The 24,781-nt window shown below is 45.4% G+C and overlaps 1 protein-coding gene across 2 annotated transcripts in view; it reads left to right on the forward strand.

Annotated features, from left to right (window-relative positions):
* The first annotated feature begins 204 nt into the window (after nt 1-204).
* Nucleotides 205-24,781, forward strand: part of SPHKAP (SPHK1 interactor, AKAP domain containing) — a 1,657,471-nt gene continuing 1,632,894 nt past the window's right edge. Inside the window, exon 1 of one of the 2 annotated variants that reach the window (XM_069213857.1) lies at nt 205-395. In XM_069213857.1, the coding sequence (XP_069069958.1) occupies nt 364-395 (32 nt within the window). In that variant the 5' untranslated portion in view covers nt 205-363. The remainder of the gene's footprint in view (nt 396-24,781) is intronic. The other variant, XM_069213858.1, reaches the window with a different exon arrangement.

The following is a 24,781-nucleotide window of genomic DNA, read 5'->3' on the forward strand; positions in this document are numbered from 1 at the left end:
TGCGTCTGCCAACAGAAGGAGGGCGCAGCTTGGTGGCCGCCGTGCCAGGTTCTGACCCGAGACCCCAGTCAAGGAGTCAGCGTGTGGTGTGGTTGAAATGTGGGTCAGGGCAGGGCAGTGACAGTGGCAGAGCCGAGGAGAGCCGAGCGGCGGTGCGGGGGGGGGGGGGGGGGGCGCAGAGCTGGGGGCGGGCTGCCCACAGTCGGGGGAGGGCGCACTAGCAGAAGGATCCCGGAGCGCGATGCAAGGAGTTCCTCGGCAGCAGCCGCCTACCCCTCTCCGATGAACCTTGTCGGAATCCAGCCATCTCATACCCCCAAAGCCACCTGCGCTCTTGGCATCTTACCTGGCTGAGGTCTTAGAATGGCTGGCAATTTCCTCCTGGCTGTACCGAGGTGAGTGATTGCTTTCGACGGGCTGTCCTGCCATTTGCTGCCAGTGAGGCATTAACTTTTCTTTCTGATGCCGTTTCATTATATCTGTGGGTAACGATCCGAGATTAGCCGCTGTAAGCAAATGCTTGCAAACTATGAAGTGTTATGAGGGTGTGATCTGCACCTGCCAGACAGTGCGTTCTCCGCACGTTGAATACGTGCACCTTTCATGTGTGAAGTGGGGGTGTGTGGTGATTGTTGATCGATCCTGGCACCATGCTGCCCAAGATATACTCGTTTGTGCTATATGTGTGCGTGTACCAGGATTTTCTGGAAACTGAACTGGCCTTGTAATGGGAAGTTCTGTGTTCGGGCAGGGTGATTTGGACTGTGGGTACCAAACTGCATCTGTTGTGCGACAGGAGTGTGACTGCCCGGGGCAGCGGAGAAGTGATTGTGCCATATCACTCAAATTTGTTTCTGCACACCGCACGAGGCCGGGCAAAGCAGACGCTGTTGTGTTGTTTGCAGTTACGGAAAGCAAAAATATTGCCTACCCTCCCTCCTTGCAGGATGTGAAGAAGCCCCCCCTAGTCTCCCAAATCTCTAGAATGTTCATTGGCGTTGGTCTGAATGGGGTTGTGTTATGCCTTACTTGCCGTGATGGGACATGGACAGGCGGTTTTTGTTTTTTACTGTGACATTTGAGTAAAAGAGTGGTTTCCCATGGGGAGAATGGTCTGCAGCCTCATTTCTGGATGTGCTGATGGCAGGGGGTCAGTTCACAGGGGTGGTGAGCGCGGTAGAGCCTCTGTCTGTGCTTCTCACAATGTCAGCAGCCACTTCGTTCCCCACCGCGGCTGCCGGGAGTGGTGTCAGCGCAAAAGGATAACGCGAGGCGACGACTTTGTGGGGATGGCAAAGTCCGGTGCTCACAAAATGGATTGGAGGGGAGGGGGGGGGAGTAGTTTCCGATTAGTAATACAGCTGTGAAATGATAACTCAGATGGGGTTAGGCAGTGCAGACTGAACTGCGCAGGGATCTCCAGCTGTTTGTACAGTGAAGAAACCTCCATTGTAAATGGGACTGTTGGGACAAATGAGACGGATGGGTTTCAAGTCTCAGTAGGCCTGCACAGGCATAATTGGCACCTTACTGAGAAGAGGCCGTGGAAGGCCCTTTTAAATAAATTCAAGTGATGTTCGGTGGAAGGAAGCGTAATGTTGCGTTCTTTGGAGCCTAACACCGCGTTCAGCGGGCCCGTGGCCAGACTAGTGTCCTACTTACAGCGAGGACATGATGTGGGTGTGAGGTGTATGTGTTAAGTTAGTCCTTTTTATAAAGCGCACAGTGTCGTTAGTACGGCCTCGCAGTGCTACGTGTGACTATAAACAATTCTGCGTAAAGTCATCGTCTTACCAGTGTGCCCTTGAGTTAACATGAACATCCCAGGGGGCACTGTCCACCACTCCACCACTCCTGAGACTATGCACAAAGCGCAGCGCGTGGTTCCAATCGGACGATATATATTACACACACCAGCAGCAGAGAGGCGCAGCTTCACCCCACAGATTCAACACACTGAATGAAGCCTCTCTTCGTGGCAGCAGACAAGAGAACCTTACCCTTCTAATAAAATGAGGGTGGAGACACTGGCTTTATGCCGGAACCGCACTGTGATTAAAAGACGCTGGAGGTGAAATGGTAGATCACTTTTCATTGCTCAAGCCACTTATATAGTAGCCAGGTGGCTGGAATCTTACCACCCCTCAAATAGCTTCATTTCGCAATACGTCACTGGGTGCGTTACGTCACTGGGTCTAAACTGACACTGTAAAACTCTTGATTCGAACAAAGATTGCGTCGCATATGACGAGTCCTACCCTACAATGCCAAGCGCCCCAATGGACTCCAAATGCGGCTCGCCTGCTCCAACCGAGTGCTGCGGATGTTTGACCTAGGCAAGAACTAGGCAGGTGATACTGGGTACTTCTCGCCACTGTGACAAAATCTTTCAGAAGTATAACTTATTTAAATAACCGACTCTATAAACAGTGGCGACATTTTTTCTCGGATGCATGTTTTAGGTTTTTATTATTAGTTTTGATTCATACCATTAAACGATTGCCAGGAAAACGTATTACAAAAAAATGCACACACGCATTGATGGTGGTGTGTCCTACGACATCATAACATTCGCCAATTGTTATAGCTTGAGAAACAACTGCTTGTGGGGGCTGAGAGGGAGATAAAGGATGAATAGTTTTATTTTCAGTTTTGATTCCTAAAATTATGCAACAGGAACGGCTTTGTGCATTGACCGTGACGTGCCCCATGACGTAAAGTTTCACAACTGTCAAAGTTTGAGAAACAATTGCCGGGAGACACGGGTGGTCGCAGAGAAGGGGAGAAAGGGTAAAAAGATTTTGTTTTAAAACTGTTTTCTGAACCCTTCTTCAAAAGTACCTTAAAACCTATGAATAGGAGTGCCTCTTTTTACCAAGAAACCTTCAGTACCCTCTCGCACCTGGCAGCCAAACCCTGGAACACCCTCCCCTTGCACCTTAGGACCTCTTCATCACTCCAGTGATTCAGACGAGAACTAAAGACTTGGATGAATGAATGATCATTCATCTACACAGGAGCATATAGTCCCTGCGGCTCAAGACCCTTATGGTGATTTCTTGTGCTCTATAAATGTTTGATTGATTGATTGATGATTCGCGATTCCAGTCACAAATGTGCTGCCATTTCAAAGATGTCATTTAAATAAATGACTTTGGAGATTTCCAGACTGAAGTTCATTTCGCCCAGAAATACAATCTATCTCCTTTTCAGAAACGGGCAGGGAAGCAGCTAGTCACCATTTAAGGAAAACGTAGACGCATCAAATACATGCCTGTGACGTATGTAGCGGAACGTGGCCTGGGCTTCATCTGCACATCATGCAAATCTGCGTTAGTTAGGCTTTAGAGTTTCTTCCTATCGCTGTCTTATGTCAGCATTGCCCCTGCTACGGTAGTCAAATAGTGAGCAATTTACAGCCACGGGATACAGGGTAATGTGAGAATTCTTTACTGTGATGCTAATGCCCCCAAGAGTGCACAATGAGGCATATTTTCAGACTATCTTTGCAAAATATAAAGTGTCTTTTTTTGTACTGAGGAAAATAAACATCGCTGTTGTTCAACGAAAGCCTAAGCGTCGATCCGATAGACCGTTTAGAATAATCACCCCATTGTGGCTGCATCGTTTTGATCCTGTAATGGCTCGGTTGCTGGCAGGTGGAGGCGCTTAACTGAAATGACCGAATTATACAAAGGCATCGTTGGCATTCAACGTGCAGAAGAATACTTTTCATTTCCACCAACACACGAAGCTGACGTTTCCAGCAGAATACCGCTAAATATTGCCCAGGGAAAATCAGCTTTATATCCTGTCAACCTGATACGTTCGCAAGAAGATTAATTTCTCCATTTTACAAATGTAGCAGTCTGCTTGCAGTTGATACCTAAAACAACATTGACAAATGCATTATGATACATGGGTTGCACAAGGTGGCCATACTAGCGTTCCGGAGATGCCTAGTCCAGAGTGCCAGAAGTGGTGAGGGGCTGCCAAGAAATATTATTGTGAAAAGCAAGCAGTTTCTGGTACTGCTTAGTTTGTTTAATAAAGAAGTAATCAAAGGTGAGGGTGCTGAATACCAATCCTACACAGTCTTGATTCCGCCTCTTTAGTCTTTCTTTAATGTCCCAACATACGCTCCCTGCATCGTAATCTGTCTTTAGCAGGGTCCTGCCTTCGCCCTTTGTCATTTGTTTTCCGTCTTTCTCTTCAGTCTTCTTTCCACTTTGTGCATTTCTCACTCCCTTGCTCTAGGCAAAAGTTTGATAAAGAAAAGTGGTAGTCCCCCAAAATGAGAGTCGATGGCCCCACCCGCAGCCCCCAGCTCAAAATAAGCGATGGTTTCTAGGTAAAGGTCCTCCTCAAGCCTTGACTTCATATTACTGTTTGGGACTGTGGAAATCGAAAGAGTGGTTATCATAGACATCCGAATTAGAGTGATCTAGAGCTCCTTAAATTCAGCTTTGAAAACTGAAACAGGATTCGCAGAGCACTTCCCTGTAATGGGGGGTCAGTCCACTGTTACGGTATGATTCTTTTTTCTTAAGTGCGAATGCAAGCTTCCTGGCACTGTAAGAGACACAAGCACATGAGAAAAAAAGAGAAATAGTGACAAATAAATAAACATAAAAGTGTAAGCTTAGAATGAAGAAAGATTATTGATTAGAAAAGCCATTTTTTTCTCAGTTTTCTATATGGTAACAGATGGAGTTCCATCATCTACTGAATGAAATGAGAATGTCTTGTCTTCGTACGTCGCAGTTCTCGAAATAGGCACTCAAAGATTGGCTTGACGACACTGGGGTAGTCCCTGAGAATGCCACTTAATTTTGGAGGATTGAACAGTTGGTGTCGTTATAGATTGCTGTATGCACACTCTTGAGTGAGGAGCCAGTACAGAGATCTGAGCACACATTTTTCAAGAATCCACTTAATAATCTGACAGTCACATTCTGTACCAGCCCAATTCTCCTTAAGGTTGTTAAAGGTGCGCTAAAGAGATAGAGTTACCATAGTCCACTTGACACTGGACTGTGTCATTTATTAATGGCAGGAGCTGAGGGCGAATGCAAATGAAAATTCTCTTCAATATTTGTGGAAGGAAACACCTCACATTGGGCAGGCTGGTCACTTTATCAATCTTAGCATATAGAGCAAGACTGACATCAGTACAGATGCCTAAGTTACACACAGATTTAGCCAAAAGTGGGGCAATGCCTGTGGCTAAAGAGTGCTATTCCAGCAGTGGCAAGTAGTCGTGTGTTACACTTCTGGAGTAACATATTCATGTGTATGGCTACACTGGCCAGGCAGCCATCTGGTCTTATGAAGTCACTGTTTCATTTTTTGTCACAAGTGGGACCTTCACCAAATGAATGGGAGATGTAGTTATATTGCTGAGAACAATTCATGCTCTTTGAATGGTTTACAATTCAGCTCAAGAAAAAAGAATGTCTTCTTGGTAAATTGTGTTAAGGAAGGAAGGACAACATCTATTTGAATTTCTTACAGTATTTGTGGATGTAAATGTCCAAGCTGTGAGAGATACTTGTGCCATTCAAGTAAATTACTTTAAGCACACCTTAGGAAATCAGTGAACATAGTGACTGGGATTCACAAGTTGTATACAGAATTGAAAAGTTATAAAACAGTAGAACTGTTTGTAGTGAATCTGAGGAAATAATCTGTCAAATGTGACTGTGGAGACATGAAAGATCAAATGATTAGAGCACAATTATTTGCACAAGTTATAATAAAAAGACACAAAATAGGCTTTGTGCAGTAAGGAACCTTCAACTTTGCTAAAATAGTAGAAGAACCAGGCAAAAGAATGAAAGAGATGGAGGAACTAGACAGGAGACATAGTGAAGCCAATGTTGTTGAAAAGAAGGAAGTAAGTAACAAAGGTAGAACCAGTGGAGGCCTTTAATGGCCTTTTGCCAATAGTCAATACCAAAAAGCAGAGGGCTAATTATGGTAATGTGTAGACTGAAGAAGCCTAAATAAGAGCATTGTCATGGGGAGATCTCTCAGCCAAATTCAAATGAGATGGTCCTACTATTGAATAAAACAGATTTTTTTCATGAAGCTTGGATGTAAGTCATTGTATCTTTAGATTTAGCCACATCTTGTTTCTGAGGCACTTACACCCTTTATCACCATGAAATAGTGTATCAGCTACGGAGGCTTCCTTTTGGATTGGCTTTAGCAGCCAGTGGCCCCCAGCTTATGATGAATGAACTACTCAGAGATCAAAACATTTTCTTTACTTTCAATATGATCTTTTTTTAAGTGGGGGTCAGAAGAGAAATGCAAACAGACTTCACATGAAGTTTTACAAACTCTGAAAGACACTGGTGTGGCCTTTTGCAAATGGAAGTTCTACATTTTAAAGCTATTGCAAACTTGAGACACACTGTTCCATATCCACAGGTCAAGCCAGTGGAAGACCTGTGTCAAAGACAAAAAACAGTGACATTCTTTCTAATTTCCTCTTTGATTTCCTGAAGATATAGCGACTCCCTGGAGTGATAAAACACATGTAAGGTGAAATATGTAAATTGTCTTTTCAAACGGGGACAATTTAGGGGGAAAATTAGCAGAAAACACTTCCTTAGCAGTATTTGGAATTTGTAATTGTAGTTGATAGTTAATGAAGACGTCGAAAAGCAAAGAATCATATCACACTGATTCAGGGTTGAGAAAGATCTCGGCATAAGAGCTACTAGGAGAAAGATTCCAAAACAAAGGCTTTGTAAGAAAAGAAACACAAAAAGTCAGAGACATACAGGTATCTAAATGATTAACACAGAAAATAGGGAAACACATGCACTGAGAAGCATCCTACTCTGGCAAATGCCTGTTTATATATGCTGTAAGCAGAAAATAACATCACAGGAAAACCTTTGAGAACTGGAAAGAGCAAAGACTGAAAAGGGGACCATCTCAGACCGGCTCAGACAAGAAGTTTGTCACCCATACTCTTCCAGGCAAAAGGTGTTTTCAAGAAATGGTAGGCAAAGGAAGAATAGCCTTGTGGTTGACATCTTTCATGCCTTCATATCCTGCCAGCCACCTAGCACTTCACATGACATAAGGAACTCACAGATGAGAAACTGCAACCACAGCGATGCCAGTGCCAGCCTGGTGGTGCAGCAGACTATTCCTCATCACTTCACGAGTACAAGAATCAAAGACTCTCAGACTTTCTCTTGAAGGACTGAGACCAAGGAAATACGCCAACACTGCTGGTGAGTCTTGCTAAGATACATAAAGACCTAGAACATTCAATCAGGTAGGCTCTTTCTCTCCAGCATATGGATCAATTGCAATCCTTCCTAGGGATAACTGAATACTAAGCAATGATCCCGTATAGCTTTTCATTGAAAATGGAATGCATAAAACAACTCTTGTGGGCAGGGATTTAAGTGGAACACAAGACAAAAAGATGACTTTTAAAAAGATCGCCAGGACATTTTAAACACTAAACATTTGAATCCTTTTGTTTTTAAAGTTGTAAACATCTTGACCATAGATGGTAGCGCTCACGGTTTGGGGCTGGTCCTGCCTCAAAGAATAATGGGAAAGGAAAGTCTAGTAGCTTTCTCCTCAGTATCAGTAAACATTGCAGAACACAGTCATTTAATAAATAAGGGCCTGATTCTCAAACTGCACTTTGTGATACATTTTGTGGTACTTAAAAACATACCACAAAATTTAAGTTTTGTCTATACTCATAAGCACAGCTTAACCCCAACTGTGGTGTCTCTGTACATGTTTTTGTGATACATTTTGTGGTACTTAAAAACATACTACAAAATGTAAGTTTTGCCTACACTCCTAAGCACAGCTTAACCCCAACTGTGGTGTCTCTGTACATGTAAGTATATTTTTTTGCAGTAAATGTGGGAGGAAGACAGAAGAATGGGAGGGTAAATGGGCTAATTTACTCCCAAGGGGGATGCAATTACGGGGGGGGGGGTTTAAGAAGGGTTAGGGAGTGGTTTAGTGAGGGTCGTCACCCACCCACAGAAGAGTAAGCCAATTACATTACCCTGAGGACTGAGATATGTAATTTACACTTTTGTAATAAGTTTTTCTCTTGGGTTTTATGAATACCAAAAGTAGTAAACCTACTACAAAGTGCAAACTTACTAAAAAGTGTAACTTACCTTTGTGAGTCAGGCCCTGAGGGGGCAGTATTAATTGTAATTGTTTTTGTATTTATATAGCTCTTAATACCCCTGATGAGGCGTCAAAGCCATTTTCGGCGAGTAGCACACTACTTTGAAACCCAAAAGGATTAGTGGTGAATTAGTATAGGGAAATATGAGTATATTATTAGGTTTAGTATGAGTTGATTTGAGCAGACGATACGTGAGTTTGCTAGTAGGTTTGAATACAATAATGGAGGGATAGGGAAGGGAAGAATTCAGAAGTGTTAATTGGGAGTTTATAACAATAGGATGAGGCGTGGGATGAGTAAAGGAGAGGTGGAGGAGGGAAGAGTCTGTATAATGGGTTAGGGAAATCATAGTAGTAGAAGGGGTTTTGAATGAGTCAAAGGTGAGATAAGTGAGGGAGAATTTAGTAAGGTTGTTTAGGAGTAAAATGAGGTTCAGGGTAAGCCAGGAGAGGTAGAGAAGAGCTTAGGCAGGGTTATTTTGAAGATCAGAGTAGTTGAATGGGTTTGGGATGAGTCAGAGAGTGGGGATGGAGGATAGATTGATAGAGGTATAACGTGATGGGGAGACAGAGTAAATCTTATGAGAGATCATTTTTTATTCTTCTTGTACAGTAGGACTAAAGTAATAAATACATAGATACATAAATACATAGTAAGGAAATATATGTGCAAGGAATATAATAATGGATATATTGTTTTGAGATTTAAAGTTGTGTTGTTTAAAAACAGACTTTCAAGATTCACAATATTTGAAGTTAATTTATTTGTGTGCTTTTCTAACATTATTTTATCTTTCCTCAATTTTCAATAACAAAATGCTTGCTGATAAAATAGTTAAGATAACATTTGCTCATTGTGGTAGCTAAAATGAAAGCAGGTATTTATAAGTATCTAACCTAACAACTTATCTAGGAACTATGCAATGACATATTAACATGTTAAGCATAGAATTATATACACATTTATATGTATGCATACAGATATACACATACATTGAATACAATACTTGCATTTAAATATATGTACACATATACACACACACACACACACACACACACATATACAAATTTAACAGTGAGTAAATATACATTTGTTAAATAGGACTAAAGAGTATGTACATATTTTATTATTATGAAATAGTAATTATACATATTTCTCAAAGAAATACCCATATTTAGATATATGCACATAATCAGATTATAAATGTTTACCAAAACAGGCATATGCAGCCCACTGCTGTTTGGATATGGTGGTTATGAAGGAAAGAGCCAACTCTTGAGTAGGCTTCTGAAGACAAGATAGTTGTCCCTAGATCTTATATTTTGGGGAAATGAATTCCATAATTTGCCCACTTGAACAGAGAAAAATGTACCACCTATAGTCTTTTTCTTGTATGGTGGTGTTTTAAGGCAGGGAGCCAATCTTGAGCGGAGGTTTCTCTGTTGATTGTAGCTGGTGATTTTAATCCTCATGAAAAGTGGTCCTGTTCCATGTATTGCCTTGTGGGTGATACAAAGCAGCTTGAAGGCGGCTTTCTGGCAACCGGTAACCAAAATAGTGCCTTCAAGGCAGGGAAGATGTGGGGTTGTGGCTTTACATGTAGTAGTAGTCTGGCAGCTGAGTTCTGAATGCATTGTCATTTTTTTCATAGTATATAGAGATGATCCATAGTAGAGGCCATTAGTGTAATGTAGTTTAGATAGTACAAGAGAGACAGTAGCCTGAACCGTGTGTGGATATCCGAGGTGGGGAAAAATGTGTCACAGAGTTTTCAAGGCGATGAAGCTTGATCGTGCTAATTTGTCCACTTGGGCATTCATTGTTAACTTGGAGTTCATGGTAATTCCAAGGTTTTTAACTTCCGTATATGCTTGAGGAGGTGGTCCCACATCATCAGGCCAGGTGCCCAGTGGGTCATAATTTTTCCAGTCGCTGCATGTGAGTATTTCCATTTTAGAAGCATTCAGTTTGAGATGGCTCCAAGTCATCCACTGATCAGCGACTCTGAGACAACTGATGATTTGTGAGTTTCTAATGTCATTGGCGCTTTCCAATTTAAGGAATATTTGTGTGTCATCTGCCTAGTTGTAGCATGTGAGTTGAAATTAATTGATCAAATTTGATAATGACATCATTTAGATGTTGAAAAGCATAGCTGAGATGATTAATCCTAGAGGGACCCCTGCTTTTGTGAAGTAGGGTTTGGATGAGATATCGAGAGATGAGTATGCCTGCAATGGAGGGGTACATTTTAAGTTGCAATCTAATCATAAACCACTCGAGGGTGCCTTTGAGGTGGGAGATCAGGGATGTGAGAGGAGGGAAGTATGCTAGCAAATATAGAATGTGAAGAAAGGCCAGTGAGTCATGAGTGGGAGAGAGCTTCCAATACACATAATATTTCGCAAGAGGTTGTGTAGTGTATCATCAATGGGTAGAAGACAGCAGGTTTCATCTTTACAAATATTTGTTAAAGTGAGTGAAGAGCTGGCATTTGAAGCACCTATACACTTGGAAATGATGTAAATATTTTGACCTGCATAGGAAAAATAATAGGAAGTTAATTTTGTTAGTTGATGAAGGTTATTTGGGAGATACTTTGACAAAAAGAAGTTTGAAGGAAAAATTCTGGTAGCCAGATTTGGATGAGGATCCCAAAAGGTAGACATGGTATTGCAATACATGCATGGATAGAGATAACTGCGTAAATGTTTTCTAGGGGCTCTTGGGAAAGTATGAGGCTTCTGAAGTAGTATTGGTAAGAATTCACACAGGATATTTTATATGCATGAATGACCTACGAAATGTTGTGAGATTAGCTTTGGTAATAGTAGAGGAACATTTTTCTTGTTTGGAAGTTGAGTTTGTAAGATACATAAGCACCAACACTACAATTCAAATTCACCAGAGAGTGTTTCGGGTGGACGTTTACCCAGCATAAAAAGTTCCTGACAATGGAAAGTGTAGGAAATGACAATGTTTTTCAATAGTGTACCCCCAGATTGTAGCTCTATCTGTTGTTGCTGGCTGTAGAATTCTATGCACATTACTCCTGTTAACTAGTAGTCAAGTGCATGTGTTCCTCCTTTACATTTTGTTGAAGTGGTATATGCCTATGTTTCCTATTTCACTTGTCTATGGACGCTAGTAAATGGCACAGGGTATACCCAAGGTCTGTAAGTTCAATGCCCTAGTGGACTGGAGCACATGGGAAAGCCATTACAGTGGCAGAGCAAAAGGCCTACCATTGTAGTCTGATTGGAGGAGTTTAAAAACTGCAATGTGAGCTGACAAATTAAACCCTTTTGACAAATCTAAATCTTCCTTTCAAATATTAAGAAGTCACTCATAAGTAGATCCTGGATCCCACAAGGCAGGGGGCACAGTATAAAAGTAAGACATGTGGAAGTTTAATGTTAGCATGTCCCTACAGTAAGTAGCACCCAAAAGCTATTTTCAGTGTAGGTAGGCTTACTGGCCTACGTAAATACACTGGGAAGCAATATTAAATATTCATTTTTCTATTTCAGGGCAGGGTCCTGCTAGAAACATGATTAAACCTTTATTTTGAATATATATTAAAAGCCCAATACAATGGAATCGGCAGGTGTTTAATAAATATTAAGGAAAGGTATTTTAGAATGTTATCTTTCCCTAACTAAAGCCTCTAGAGACTAATTTGCATTAGCCACCATCTGCAACTCCCTGTATGATGTGTGAACATGTCTTCTAGAGCAGAGATAAAGGCCTAGGTATGGGGAGTTGTTTTTGTTCCTCTGGCAAGATGACCTTTTGAGCTGTGCCTAGGAACTGAATTTCTTCAAAGAGACCTCCCCTGTCACACGTAGATGTCAGGTGATACCTGACCTGGCCCCTTCTTTTGTTTTCCCAGTAAGCCAGGCACCAATCCTAGTGAGAGGGGAGCTGTCCCCAGAACTGGTTTGGAATGACCACAGGGGAGGGGTTGGTCATTACCATGGCCACACCTCTGGGTGGGGACACAGGCTGTGCACAAGGGGGGGAAAAGCTTCACCACATTATATTTAGACGGAGAGGGGCATTTTGGGATTGTTTGCATTAAGGACCACAAGAAACGCTGCTAAAGTGAGTAGTGAAACCCTGGAAAACTTTCACCTTGTTAGTTAAGGAAGATCCATGAATCTCCTCCACCTACAAACAGGTGTCAGGCATAAAAGAGGCATCCCCAGTACTTTCTTTGTTGCAGGGAGTCTGCTTTTGAAGAACTGTGCACTGGGGACAATAGAACGATGGAATGCAGGGGCTGTATCACTTCTGCCACACTGGTACTGAGATACCATAATACCTGACTAGACAGTGCCTTACTTGCCCTCCTAACCTTACAGAGTGACAAGCATTTGTAGCAACCCAGGAGGCACAACATTCTAGCCTCCTCTCTCAGGTAACAGTGGAAAAGAGGTCAGTTTTTTTCATACATAGGCCCTCATTACAACCCTGGCAGTTGGTGTTAAAGCAGCGGTAACACCGCCAACAGGCTGGTGGTAAAAAAAAATGTAAGCATGACCACAGCGGAAACCGCCAACACATACAGCCACTTTAACACTCCGACCGCCACAGCGGTAGCAACAAGTACCACGGCGGTAACCGCCAACAGCCATGCGAAAGACAATGTACCGCCCACTCCATTACAATTCACTGATCTGCCAGCTTTTCCTGGGCCGTACCAACACCATTAAAAGTACAGCGGAAGCAGTACTCTGAAGGGAAACAACTCACCTCTCGACTCTCAAGGAAGAACCAGGACGCCATGGAGCCCGAGCTGCAGGTTTTCCCCATGCTGGTGTATCTTCTCATACACCAGGAGCATGTACGCCGGCGACAATGACCACGGTGAGTACTGCACCTAGCACACAAGGGAGGGGGGAAAAACACACACACACACATGCAACATGCAACACGCAACATCCCCACCCCCACCCCAACAACATACACACAATCACATGTTACAACATTACATATACACCCCGTAGCCCTCAGGAATAACGCAAGGACAAAAGGAATGGAGTCAAATGAGTGTGATATTAGTAATACTTAGAAATACGTTCATAAAGCAAAAACAGTATGTGCAATATATACAATATATACAAAATGCGGGACAATGCCCACTCAAAAATTGTCCGTGTCCCACTGGGCCAAACCACATAGGCCAAGCTTACACTTGACTCCTGCCTCAATACGGAGAGAACACTGCAGGGGCATCAGGTCGAAAACACACGGGCACCTCAGGGGGACAGGGAATGGGGGAGCACCTCAGCCAACATTTGGTACAATGCCACTGCTCCTGGAGGGGGCTCCATGCCCACTGCTTGGTCCTGGGGAGTGCAAGACCAGTCTCCCAAGTGGGTGGTTTGCCCACTGCTTGGTCCTGGGGAGTGCAAGGCCACAGTCTCTCAAGTGGGTGGTTTGCCCACTGATTGGTCCTGGGGAGTGCAAAGCCACAGTCTCTCTAGTGGATGCCTTCTTCCACTGGTTCTGGAAGGGGCCTTGTGCCCATTGTGCTTCATCATGGCAAGGATGGGCTGAGTGGATGGCTTCTTCCACTGGTTCTGGAGGGGGCCTTGTGCCCAGTGTGCTTCATCCTGGCAGGGATGGGCTGGGTGGATGGCTTCTTCCACTGGTTCTGAAGGGGGCCTTGTGCCCAGTGTGCTTCATCCTGGCAAGGATGGGCTGAGTGGATGGCTTCTTCCACTGGTTCTGGAGGGGGCTTTGTGTCCTGTGATGCAGATGTTTTGGAGTGCAAGGTCACAGTCTCTCACCTGGGTGTCACAACAACAGCTTTTGCAGGGGCCAGGGCGCACTGCAGCCCATGTAGTCACCACTATACACTGCTCTCCAGCGGTGATGGCTGCTCAATGAATCGCAGTTGTGCTGCAGGTGGCGGTGCTGGCCGCAGTGCAGGTGGCGGTGCTGGCGGTTGTGGTGATAGCCTCCAGGCCTTCACCTGCAGCCCCAGACGGCTGCCCACTGGGGCTGCTGCTGCTGGCAGTGGTGCTGCTTTCGGCGGCGCATGTGGCGGTGCTGGCCACTGTGCAGGTGGCGGTGCTGGCTGCAGTGCAGGTGGCGGTGCTGGCGGTTGTGGTGGTAGCCTCCAGGCCTTCACCCGCAGCCTGGGATGGCTGAAGTGCCATGGCTGGTGTTCTGTGCCCCGGCCCTTGGCAGATGGTGGTGCCTCCTTGCTTCTGCCAGCTGGAGTCTCTGACTTGGCCTTGCTGGCTGGTTGTGCCTCCTTCCCGTTGCTGGCTGCTGTCCCATTTTTGCCCTTGCCAGGTGGTGAAACCTTCTTGGGCATGGCAGGTGTTGGTGGCAGACTGGCTGGGCTGACGTGTCCCTCCTTGGAACCTCTCACAGTTGCATAAACCACAGCCGACGTGGACTGGGTGGCTGAGGTGCTGGGCTGGGTTCTGGACACCCTGGCCCGAGGTGAAGGATGGGGAGGGAGGGGTGGGGAATAGGTTGATGTTGGGGAGGAAAAGCTTCTTAGGGACACTTGGACAGGAACAGGGTGAAGGTTTGGGAGTGGAGGAAGGAGTGGTTGTAGGAGGTGTAATTCTGCTGTGTTTGGGTGCAGGTGCATGAGCTGGATGCTGTTGTGAGGTGGATGGCGGTTGGGTGGGTGTGTGCTTGTGTTTCTGTACTTTGGGAGGAGGGTGGTCACAGACACAGTAGGAGAGGACACAGGGGACATGTGCATGGATGTGGGGTGGTGACTGCCAGTGAGGGGCGTGTAGTGATAGGCGTGCTGGTGATGAAGGTAGTAGATGAGGATATAGTGCATTCAGGTGTGAATGGAGACGCTACTGGGAGGGAGGTGGAGGACGAGGAGGAAGGGGACACAGTGGATGCAGTAGATGTTGGTGTGTCTGCATGGGGATGGTGCTTGTGTGAGTGCCTGTTAGCTGAAGTGTGGTGTTTGTGTTTGCCTGAGCCACTTCTGTGCGTTGATTTGGGTGCATGCTGGTCTGAAGGTGTGCTTGGGATAGGTTGGGGTTGAGGGGATTGAGGTTGGGTAGAGGAAGGTGGTGGGGGAAGGCTGGAGACAGGGACAATGGCTGCCATCAGTGCGGAGGCCAGAGCCTGGAATGCTCTTTGTTGGGCCACCACGCTAGAGTGAATGCCCTCCATTTGTTGCAAATGCCTTTCGACACCCTGGATGGCATTCAGTATGGTTGACTGCCCAACACTGAGTGATCTCAGGAGGTCAATAGCCTCCTCACTGAGGGCAGCAGGGCTGACTGGGGCAGGGCCTGAGGTGCCTGGTGCGAAGGAGATACCCACCCTCCTGGGTGAGCAGGCACAGGAAACACGCTGAGGGGCTGCTGGGAGGGCGGTGCTGGTACGGGGGGTGGCGGCTGTACCTGTTGTTGGGGTGGGCACAGAGGTGCCCGCCACCGCCAGGGAGCTTCCATCGGTGGAGGAGTTGCTGTCGGTAGTTTCCCCTCCTGTCTCCGTCTTGGTGCTCCCCTTGCCCTCCGTCCCACTGGTGCCATCACCGTCGGTGGATTCGGCCTCCAGGCCCATGTAGGATACAGCTCCCTCCGTCGCCGGTGCCTGTGCTCCTCCGCCAGATGATGCTAATGCACACAAGGACAAGGTGACAAAACAAAAAGAGGGGGAGAGACAGAGGATACACTTGGTCAATGCCAGCAACAACACTACCGTTAGCGTACACAACACACAGGTATCAGCCCTATGCACTAAGCCATACACTACCAGTTACAATACTAGTCACCAGCCCATGGGGTACATTGCCGAACGCCATTAGCTGCACACCTGAAACCAACAGGACCCTGCCCAGTAGTAGATAGCCATTAACACTATTGGGGTTGGAGTGCTTCAGAGCCTGCCCAACACGGGACCTACCCTGTCAGTTCACCCTGGCCTAGGGGCACCTACAGCCCACATCCCCCATCCAGGTAAAAACTTAACGTGCACAAAGTCATGATTCTGAATCTGTACTCACCCCCTTGTGGCTGCTGTGATGCCTTCAAGCACCCATCCAACTACGGATAGGCCACCGCCAGGATGCGGAACATCAGGGGGGTCAGGGTACGATGAGCACCCCTTCCTCGTTGGGAGGCCAGCCCCAGCTGGGCCTCCGCCGTCTTCCTTGCCCACGGCGCAGGTCCTCCCACCGTGTGCGACAGGTCAGGCAGCTGCCATTTCAGGGGGACACAGGCCATGGCACCTAACTGCATCACAGAAGACATTGGCACATCAACTGACTCTCAAATTCACATACTGTTTCTGTAAAGTAAGAAATGCATTTTATTTTAACATATATGTGAATATGACCCTCTGCTCAACATTTTTCACCCTAGAGTTCAAGCGCCGAGGATGAATAGGATATGGAGACATCACCCGTGTACAGACCCCTGGTGGACCTGGCGACAATGGAGGACTGGCACATTATCCTGACCTACAGACTTGAGAGGGCCACAATCCAATAACCGTGTGCCCAATTGGAGCCAGACATGATTTCAGCTATCTGCCAGCCCACAGGTATCCCCCCTCTAGTGCAGGTCCTGTCAGTGCTCCATTTCCTGGCAAGTGGTTCCTTCCAAGCGACAGTGGCCATGGCATCAGGGATGTCTCAGCCAATGTTTTCCAACGTGCTGACCAGGGTGTTGTCTGCTCTGCTGAAACCCATGGGAAGCTACATCATATTCCCCCAGGTGGATGATTTGGCCACAGTGAAGGCTGACTTTTATGCCCTGGGACATATCCCCAACATCATTGGTGCCATTGATGGTACAGATATTGCATTTGTCCCCCCCCCCCCGGAGAAATGAACAAGGGTTCAGGAATAGAAAAAGCTTTCACTCTTTGAATGTGCAGATGATCACAGACCATCTCCCATGTGAATGTCAAGTATCCTGGCTCTGTGCATGATGCCTTTATCTTGAGGAATAGCAGCATTCCATATGTGATGTCTCAACTCCAGAGACACCGGATGCGGCCAATAGGTGAGCCCATGGTCCCCACCCAGTTGATGTAGGTATTTGGGTGTGCGTTTGGCCCTAAGGGTGAGTGTGTGGCTAACAGGTATCCCTCCATATTTACAGGTGACTCTGGTTACCCCAACCTCTCATGGCTACTGACCCCAGTGCAGAATGCCAGGACAAGGGCAGAGGAATGTTACAATGAGGCACATCGGTGAACAAGGAAGATAATTGAGAGAACCTTTGGCCTCCTGAAGGTCAGATTCTGGTGCCTCCATCTGACAGGTGAATCCCTGTACTACGCACCCAAGAAGGTGTGCAAGATAATTGTTGCATGTTGCAAAACCTGGCCTTGAGACGCCAGATGCCTTTTCTGCAGGAGGATGAGCCTGGAGATGGTCTTGTGGCAGTGGTGGAGCCTGTGGACAGTGCCAAAGAGGAGGCAGAGGAAGAAGATGTGGACAACAGATGTACACTCATTCAATAGTACTTCCCGTGACACACAGGTAAGACACTGTAACTTCACCTTCCATTGCATTTTTGTGTTTGACATTGAACATGGCAGCCTGATTTCCCTATGTCTATGGCCACTTACTGTACCCTTTGGCATCTCTATTTTCAGATCTCTGTGCCCCACTCTGGCTCCTGGTGTGTTTACTGCTGCCCACTATAGGTTATACCTATGTTAATATTACAGTAGATTAGAAATGCAATGTTTAAAGCTTGTTAGATTAATACATATTTCAATCAAATGACAGACTCCATACTTGTATTTGTTCCAAGGGTGTTTATTTAGGTGCTAATAAGTGGAGGGGGTAATGCAATGGGCTGGGTTGCTGATGGAGGAAAGTCCAGGGTAGAATCCAGTGGGATAAAAGGGTGACAATCAGGAGAGTCTTATTTCCTGGCGGGGGTCTTGGCAATGTTCTCTGGCTTCTGCCTGGATAGCAGGGACTGTTTGCGGGGTGGTTCTCCTCCTGCAGGGGGTGGGGCGCTGGTGGCCTGCGGCGGGGTCTCCAATCCCCTAGCGCCGGCGAAGGTGGAGGGCTGTTATTCGGTGTGGCTAGTGTCAGGGGCCCATTGGTGTGCCACTGCCTCCCTCATGGTGTTGGCCATGTCAGCCAGCACCCCTGCAATGGTGACCAGGGTGGTGTGGATGTGTTTCAGGTCCTCCCTGATCCCTGGGTACTGTCCCTCCTGCAGACGCTGGGTCTCCTGCAACTTGTACAGTATCTGGCCCGTGGTCTCCTGGGAATAGTGGTATGATCCCAGGATACCTGCAAGTGCCTCATGGAGAGTGGGTTCCCTGGGCCTGTCCTCCCCCTGTCACACAGCAGTCCTTCCAGCTTCCGTGTTGTCCTGTGCCTCTGTCCCCTGACCTGTATGCCCACTGCCACTGACCCCAGGTCTCTGATTGTCTTGGGTTTGTTGGGTTGCGTGGGGTCCATGTAGTGGTGGACACACTGATGATTGACGTGTCCTAGGGACAGAGTTATGGGCCCGCTGGGTGGGTGCTGTGCTGGTGTTCCTCTGTGGTGGGTTGGGACTGTGGCAGGGTAACCGACTGTCCAGAGGTCCCTGATGGGCCAGGTTGGTCATCGTGATCCAGGTGTGCAGCGTTGCTGTCATCACTGTTTGCCTCTTCTGGAGGGGGATTGGATGTTGGTGGCACCTACTCTCCAGTGACATTGAGAGGGGGTCCTGTGGGGATGTAAATACATTGTTATTGTATCTGTGTGAGCCATCTTGTGCATGGATATGTTTCCCTCTATGGTTGTTATTAGCAAGGCAGATTTGGCTTGTGTGAATTGTGCTTGGTTTGGCTAAGTGATTGTCACTATTGTGCATGCTGTAGTGATAGGTGTCCATGCAGGTCTGTGATGGGTGTCCATGCATTGGTGTTGTATGTAGGGCTTGGTATTGGGATGGGTGGGTTGTGATAGTGGGATATATGTGAGGTGGTGGAGTGATGGGGTGAGGGTAGGGGTAGGAGTTGTGATGGCATGCAGGTAGGGTAGGGGATATAGTAGTAAAGATTTGACTCACCAGAGTCCAGGCCTCCTGCTACTCCTGCGAGCCCTCAGGATGCATGATCGCCAAGACTTGCTCCTCCCATGTTGTTAGTTGTGGGGGAGGAGGTGGGGGTCCACCGCCAGTCCTCTGTACAGCTACCTGGTGTCTTGCAACCACGGAAAGCACCTTCCCCCGTAGGTCGTTCCACCTCTTCCTGATGTCATCCCTTGTTTTGGGGTGCTGTCCCAGGGCATTGACCCTGTCCACGACTCTCTGCCATAGCTCCATCTTCCTAGCAATAGACGTCTGCTGCACCTGTGATCCGAATAGCTGTGGCTCTACCCGGATGATTTCCTCCACCATGACCCTTAGCTCCTCCTCAGAGAACCTGGGGTGTCTTTGGGGTGCCATAGGTGTCCTGTGAGTGGTATGTGTGAGGGTGTGTGGGGTGATGTGTTGGGGTATGTGCTGTGAGGTGCGCGGATGGTGTATGGGTGATGGTGTTCTATGGCTCTGATTCAGTGGGTGCTCACAGCTTGTCTCTCTCTCAGTTGTCAAATTCTGTGTGTCGTAAAGGGTTGTGGGTAATGTGGGTGTGTGTTTTATAGTGTTGTGGGTGTGGTGTGTGTATGTGTGTCAGGTGTGTATAGTTTGAATTGTCCAATGTGGTGCTGTTCTGTTAGTGTGTGTGTATTATGAGCGCGGCGGTGTGTACCGCCAATGGTTTACAGTGGTTGAATGACCGCTGCAGTGATTCATGGGTCATGATGCTGTGGGCGTATTTCTGTTGGCGTAACGGTGTGGGTTTTGGTAACACCAGTTTATCACTGACCTTTGGGCTGGTGGACTTGTGTGGGAGTCTGTATAGTGGTGGATTTCTCTGTGTGGGTCATAATATCCGTAGCGGCATACCGCCGCAGTCACGGTATGTTGGCGCCCATCAGCACGGCAGTATGCAGCATTTACCGCCAATGTTGTAATGAGGGCCATAATCTCAGTCATACATATCCATAGCAACAATAAAAAAGACACAATGAAAGTACACACTATATTTATTGCAACTAACACAGTCTATTATGAAGTAAATTAGATGTGAATACAATACTGGCAATAATTATGAAAATGAGAATAGCAGTTAGAAAAATGTATAATACAAATAGTGCCACCATAATGCAAATCTAGTGGCCTTAGCCTAGCGTGTAATTCTATGTACAACAAAGCTTATTATTATTATTTAGGATCTCTGGGATTAGAGAACCCCCATACCTCTGTTTGCATAGTCAAGTGGTCCTCATAGGGAAGTGTAAACCTAGTTTACACAGGCTGCATGCCCCGGAGGGCATCGGTTCCCCGGATGTGTCAGCTCTGCTGGAATCCTCCTCTCTAGAAATACACTGCGGGACCTAATTTATAACATTAGCTTGATAAAGTGAAAAGTTACTGTATTATGTCTTTAGAAGCTTGGAAATGATTGCTGAAAGGACAGAAAACAACACCTGGCACTTGTTGTGCCCACTGAGCAATCGGAGAATGTACAGATAGAATTCCAGGAAAGTTGATGAACAGCAAGTGAAACCACAGTGTGTTTCAAAACAATGTTATGAAAGAAAAAATATACAATGTAAAACAATGCAAGGCAAAGACATTGTGATTTCTAGAGTGCTAAGAAATGAGGCATAACTTTAGTGAGTCCATGCATAGGCCTCATGACATTCGCCCCCATGGATGGGACAGCAATCTAATACACAAATGTAATACAAAATGAATTTATAAGCCAAGCAAACTCAACGCAATAATAAAAGTGTAATATAAACTATTATAAAAACTATTTCCTAAGGGCCGGTTAGAAATAAAAAACAGGCCAAATTATTTGGGGTTGGAGGCACCCAAGCTTTCTTCCGCTAAGTCCATCGATAGTGAATTCAGGACTAACTCCATCTCCTCAGACGATTGCTGAACAGCCCCATTCAGTATTTCAAGAGAACAGATATGATCCTCATTATCAGCCAATGATGAGGAAATGGCCGGTTGAACTGCCTCCATGTTAGGTAAGCCTGAGGTGATTAATCCTGGTGCCGATAAATCAGTCTCCCTGGTGTGAAGAAACTCACACCAAGCATCCTGAAGCAAACTCAAACCCATTGGACAACTTCAGAAATGGGTCTTTACTGGATTCATCAACCAATTTATGTTCATAGGAGCAGGAGGTTGCAGAGCAAGGCAGATATCCAGTGCTTATTCAAAGGGACACCACAGGCAGCGGACATGGGTTGAACATATGTAAACCAGGTTGGTTGGAATGACAGTGACCAATCAAAGTCTAGTTCCTGGAGTAATGGGACTCCAAGCCGAAGGCTCATGCACCTGCAGCACCGCTGAATTGTTGGTAGGTCCAGCGTTAGTGGGCTTTAGACAGGCTCATCCATTGTTGAATAACAAAAATAGGACGAAAATGCTCCAGATGAGCAATAACATTGAATAAATGCCCCAGAAATCTTTGAAAATAATGAATGCATGAAAGCCTGTATAATTCCAAAATATGCCGGAAGGTACTGACCAGGTCAGTGCCTATGGTTTTAAAGAAATGTTCTATGCTGGCAATATTGAAAGCATTAAAAATGCATTTTACTAATTTGCCTAAATGTAATCAGAGGTTTGTAGATAAGAGTGACTGTATTTCGCTCGACATCCTTGCGACATGAAATTCAAACGTTTCTCTAGCGGAAGTTAATGCTACCTATTCTTGAAACAATAAGGCTTTTAGCCTGCTTAGCTTATTGAAATCTGCCTTCAAAATTGGAATAGATGGCCATAACGAACTATCAAGAACCACATGTGTGGAAGGTAAAAGGATGTTATTACAACATTTAACTAGTTGGGAAACCCAAACCATATAGGGGATCCCAGATATTGTTTCACAACAGTCCTGATCATCTAAAACTAAATGCCTTTGGAAAGAACAATGACAGTGGGCAGATTTGCAGGAACAGGAATTCCTTTAAAAAACAGTTCATATTTGGAACAAATGCATTACAGGAGCCATGAATGGTAACATGTTTGCACACAAGTGAGTGGCCAACAGAAGAATCACAATCCTTTCCAGTAATGGACACTTCCTGACCCAGCCTCTCACAATGATATTCAAAGGGGAGTGACCATATCTTGTGGATAAAGCTCCCTCCGACGGCCAAATATCTACCCACGAGGAAATGTTTCATGCTAGAATTGAACTGGAATGTTGAACTAGGGAGCAATATTACTCCATGTATTAGCCAAACTGCAGATGTTTCTACAATGGTAAAGGGTAGCTTGTCTAACTTCTTGATATGTAACATTGTGTATGTAGCATCTTTTTGAGCCATGAGTCGTTGATATGGGTAAGATTAAATGGCAGAAATAGGTGACTCGAACTGAGGTATCACCAAGGTGCACAACCATTTTAAGGCCCTGTAATCTCCAGCTAAATTGACGAACATTTTGCATAATATCAATGACAGATGACACAACATTAATCAAAATGTAAATTGAAGAAGGAAATATGTTAATGTTATTATCAACAAAAGCAAAAAAAATATCCACAATATCTTGAATCATTTGTCTTAAACATGTAACGGTTTCCATTTGTGAAAATTTCCAAATTTCGTTATATGTTGCAAAAATACATCTTTTGAATGTGGAGACCTAGGACCCAACAAGAAATCAAAGAGGTCCATTTTCTCCGATAGGATAGAAAGATGTTTTTTTACTGCAGACAGTGTGGAATGTTCTAACCATCACTGACATAACTTCCCCATTGAATATCTGGTAACTACATCTGAATGTTGAGATGGGGAATAACAGGATTCTAGCCTGCTTACCTTGAACCCCTATGAAGAATTTAAAAAAATGGGCAGGACAAACATTTGTGTTCTGTGACCACAATAACCACCCATTGAACTGTAGAGTTAAATGTGCCATTTTGGGCAATTTCATTGAGCTTTTCCTCAGTGTAATTTAATATATTCTGCCATTTGTCAAAATTCATGTCCTTAATCTTTGTGAATCCTAGACATGTAGTCCTTTGAATTGTATCATTCAGAAAAATCATTTGTCTAAGGAATAAACAGGTTCTAAACAATGTCTCTGTTATGTGAATCTGCCAGGGTTTGGTTCCCTAAATAGATATCTATGGTTTCTTTCCATTACTCATACCTTTGTATAGCTAATGTGCTACCAGAAAAGTCTGTATATATGAGTTTGGTTTGTGTCAGCATGTATTTCTTTGCTGGTATAGGGAGTAATTTAAAATAGAAGTGTGTTTGGTCAGTTATATTGTGACTGGAAAAATATGTAAATTTAGCTTGGTATTTTTGAGAACTGCCCCTTGGGGGAGTTAGACAATATTCCCACTGTGTATTATTGAAAACTGTACGCCTAATGTTAACTCTATGTAAACAGTGATGTCCATAATGGTGGTAACATAACATGACCCCGTAATTTGGATGAATTTACATAAAGGTCCTCGTCTTCGAAAACAGTATATTATTCTAACTCAGAAAATATTGCATTAACAGTATCAATATCCCAATCTTCAGAATGTAACCAGGGTACAATGACGCCACCCATGGCTATTTTGAATACATATGGAATTTGCAGAACCTCAGTGGAGCCAAAGACATCCAAGGCATGGGGAAGATGTTACAGCTACCAGGGCTGGAATTAAAGATTTTGACCTATGAGTAACTGAGATCATGAGTTAAACTTCCCAGAACGGGGAGTAAACACCCTGATATATAATGTCCAGGCCCTTTTGATCAATTGTTTTCCTAATTCTAGGGAGCTTAAAGCAAATATTTTCCACTTGCCATGAGCACCTGAATAGGCTGGATCTAGAGCCCTCACAAAGGGCGCATAACCCCTTATAGTGTGTCAGCAGCGAAGGATTGGCAGGGACTATGTGCACTTCAAAGACCTTTCTTTGAAGTCTTCCCCACTTAAAAGGCACAACTAGATATGAGTACTGGACCCCCAACCCCACCAAATCAGTACACCTCTGGACCTGAAGACATTCTGCCAGGAAGAAGGACTGTTGTGCTGTTAAGAGGGCTGTCATTCTGATGGAACGCAGCTGAACTTTGCTGGACTTCTGCTTCGTGGGCCTGCCCTGCTGCCTTGCCTCAGAGTGAGAAGGACTGCTCCTGCATCTCTACATCCCCAGAACCAAAAGTGACTTCAAGGGCTTACTGGCTTACCACCTGTACTGAAGTCTCAGGGACAACAAAGACTTCACTCACCTCTGCTGCAGCTTCTGGACTCTGCCAATTGTAAGTCCTACCCTGCCAAGTGGTGCCAATACAGTCCTGGGCTCTTGGAAGTGGGTTCAGCAGCTGTGTTCTTTGCAAATTCATGCACTGCGTCACTGTGGCAATCAGCACCGCAACATCCTCCTTAATGCTGACGCATCACCACTCATGACAAGGGTTTCACATAGCCGATTGTGTGGTTCAGGATCAATGCATCATCATCAATCCCAGCACTTCATCTTGACATTGGCGGCTCAAAAACAATGCATCGTCTTCTTCACAAGGGACTTGGGGCCAGATGTACTAAAGAAGCATTTTGC

The sequence above is a fragment of the Pleurodeles waltl genome, chromosome 11, assembly GCF_031143425.1.
Source record: "Pleurodeles waltl isolate 20211129_DDA chromosome 11, aPleWal1.hap1.20221129, whole genome shotgun sequence".
Classification (NCBI taxonomy): domain Eukaryota; kingdom Metazoa; phylum Chordata; class Amphibia; order Caudata; family Salamandridae; genus Pleurodeles; species Pleurodeles waltl.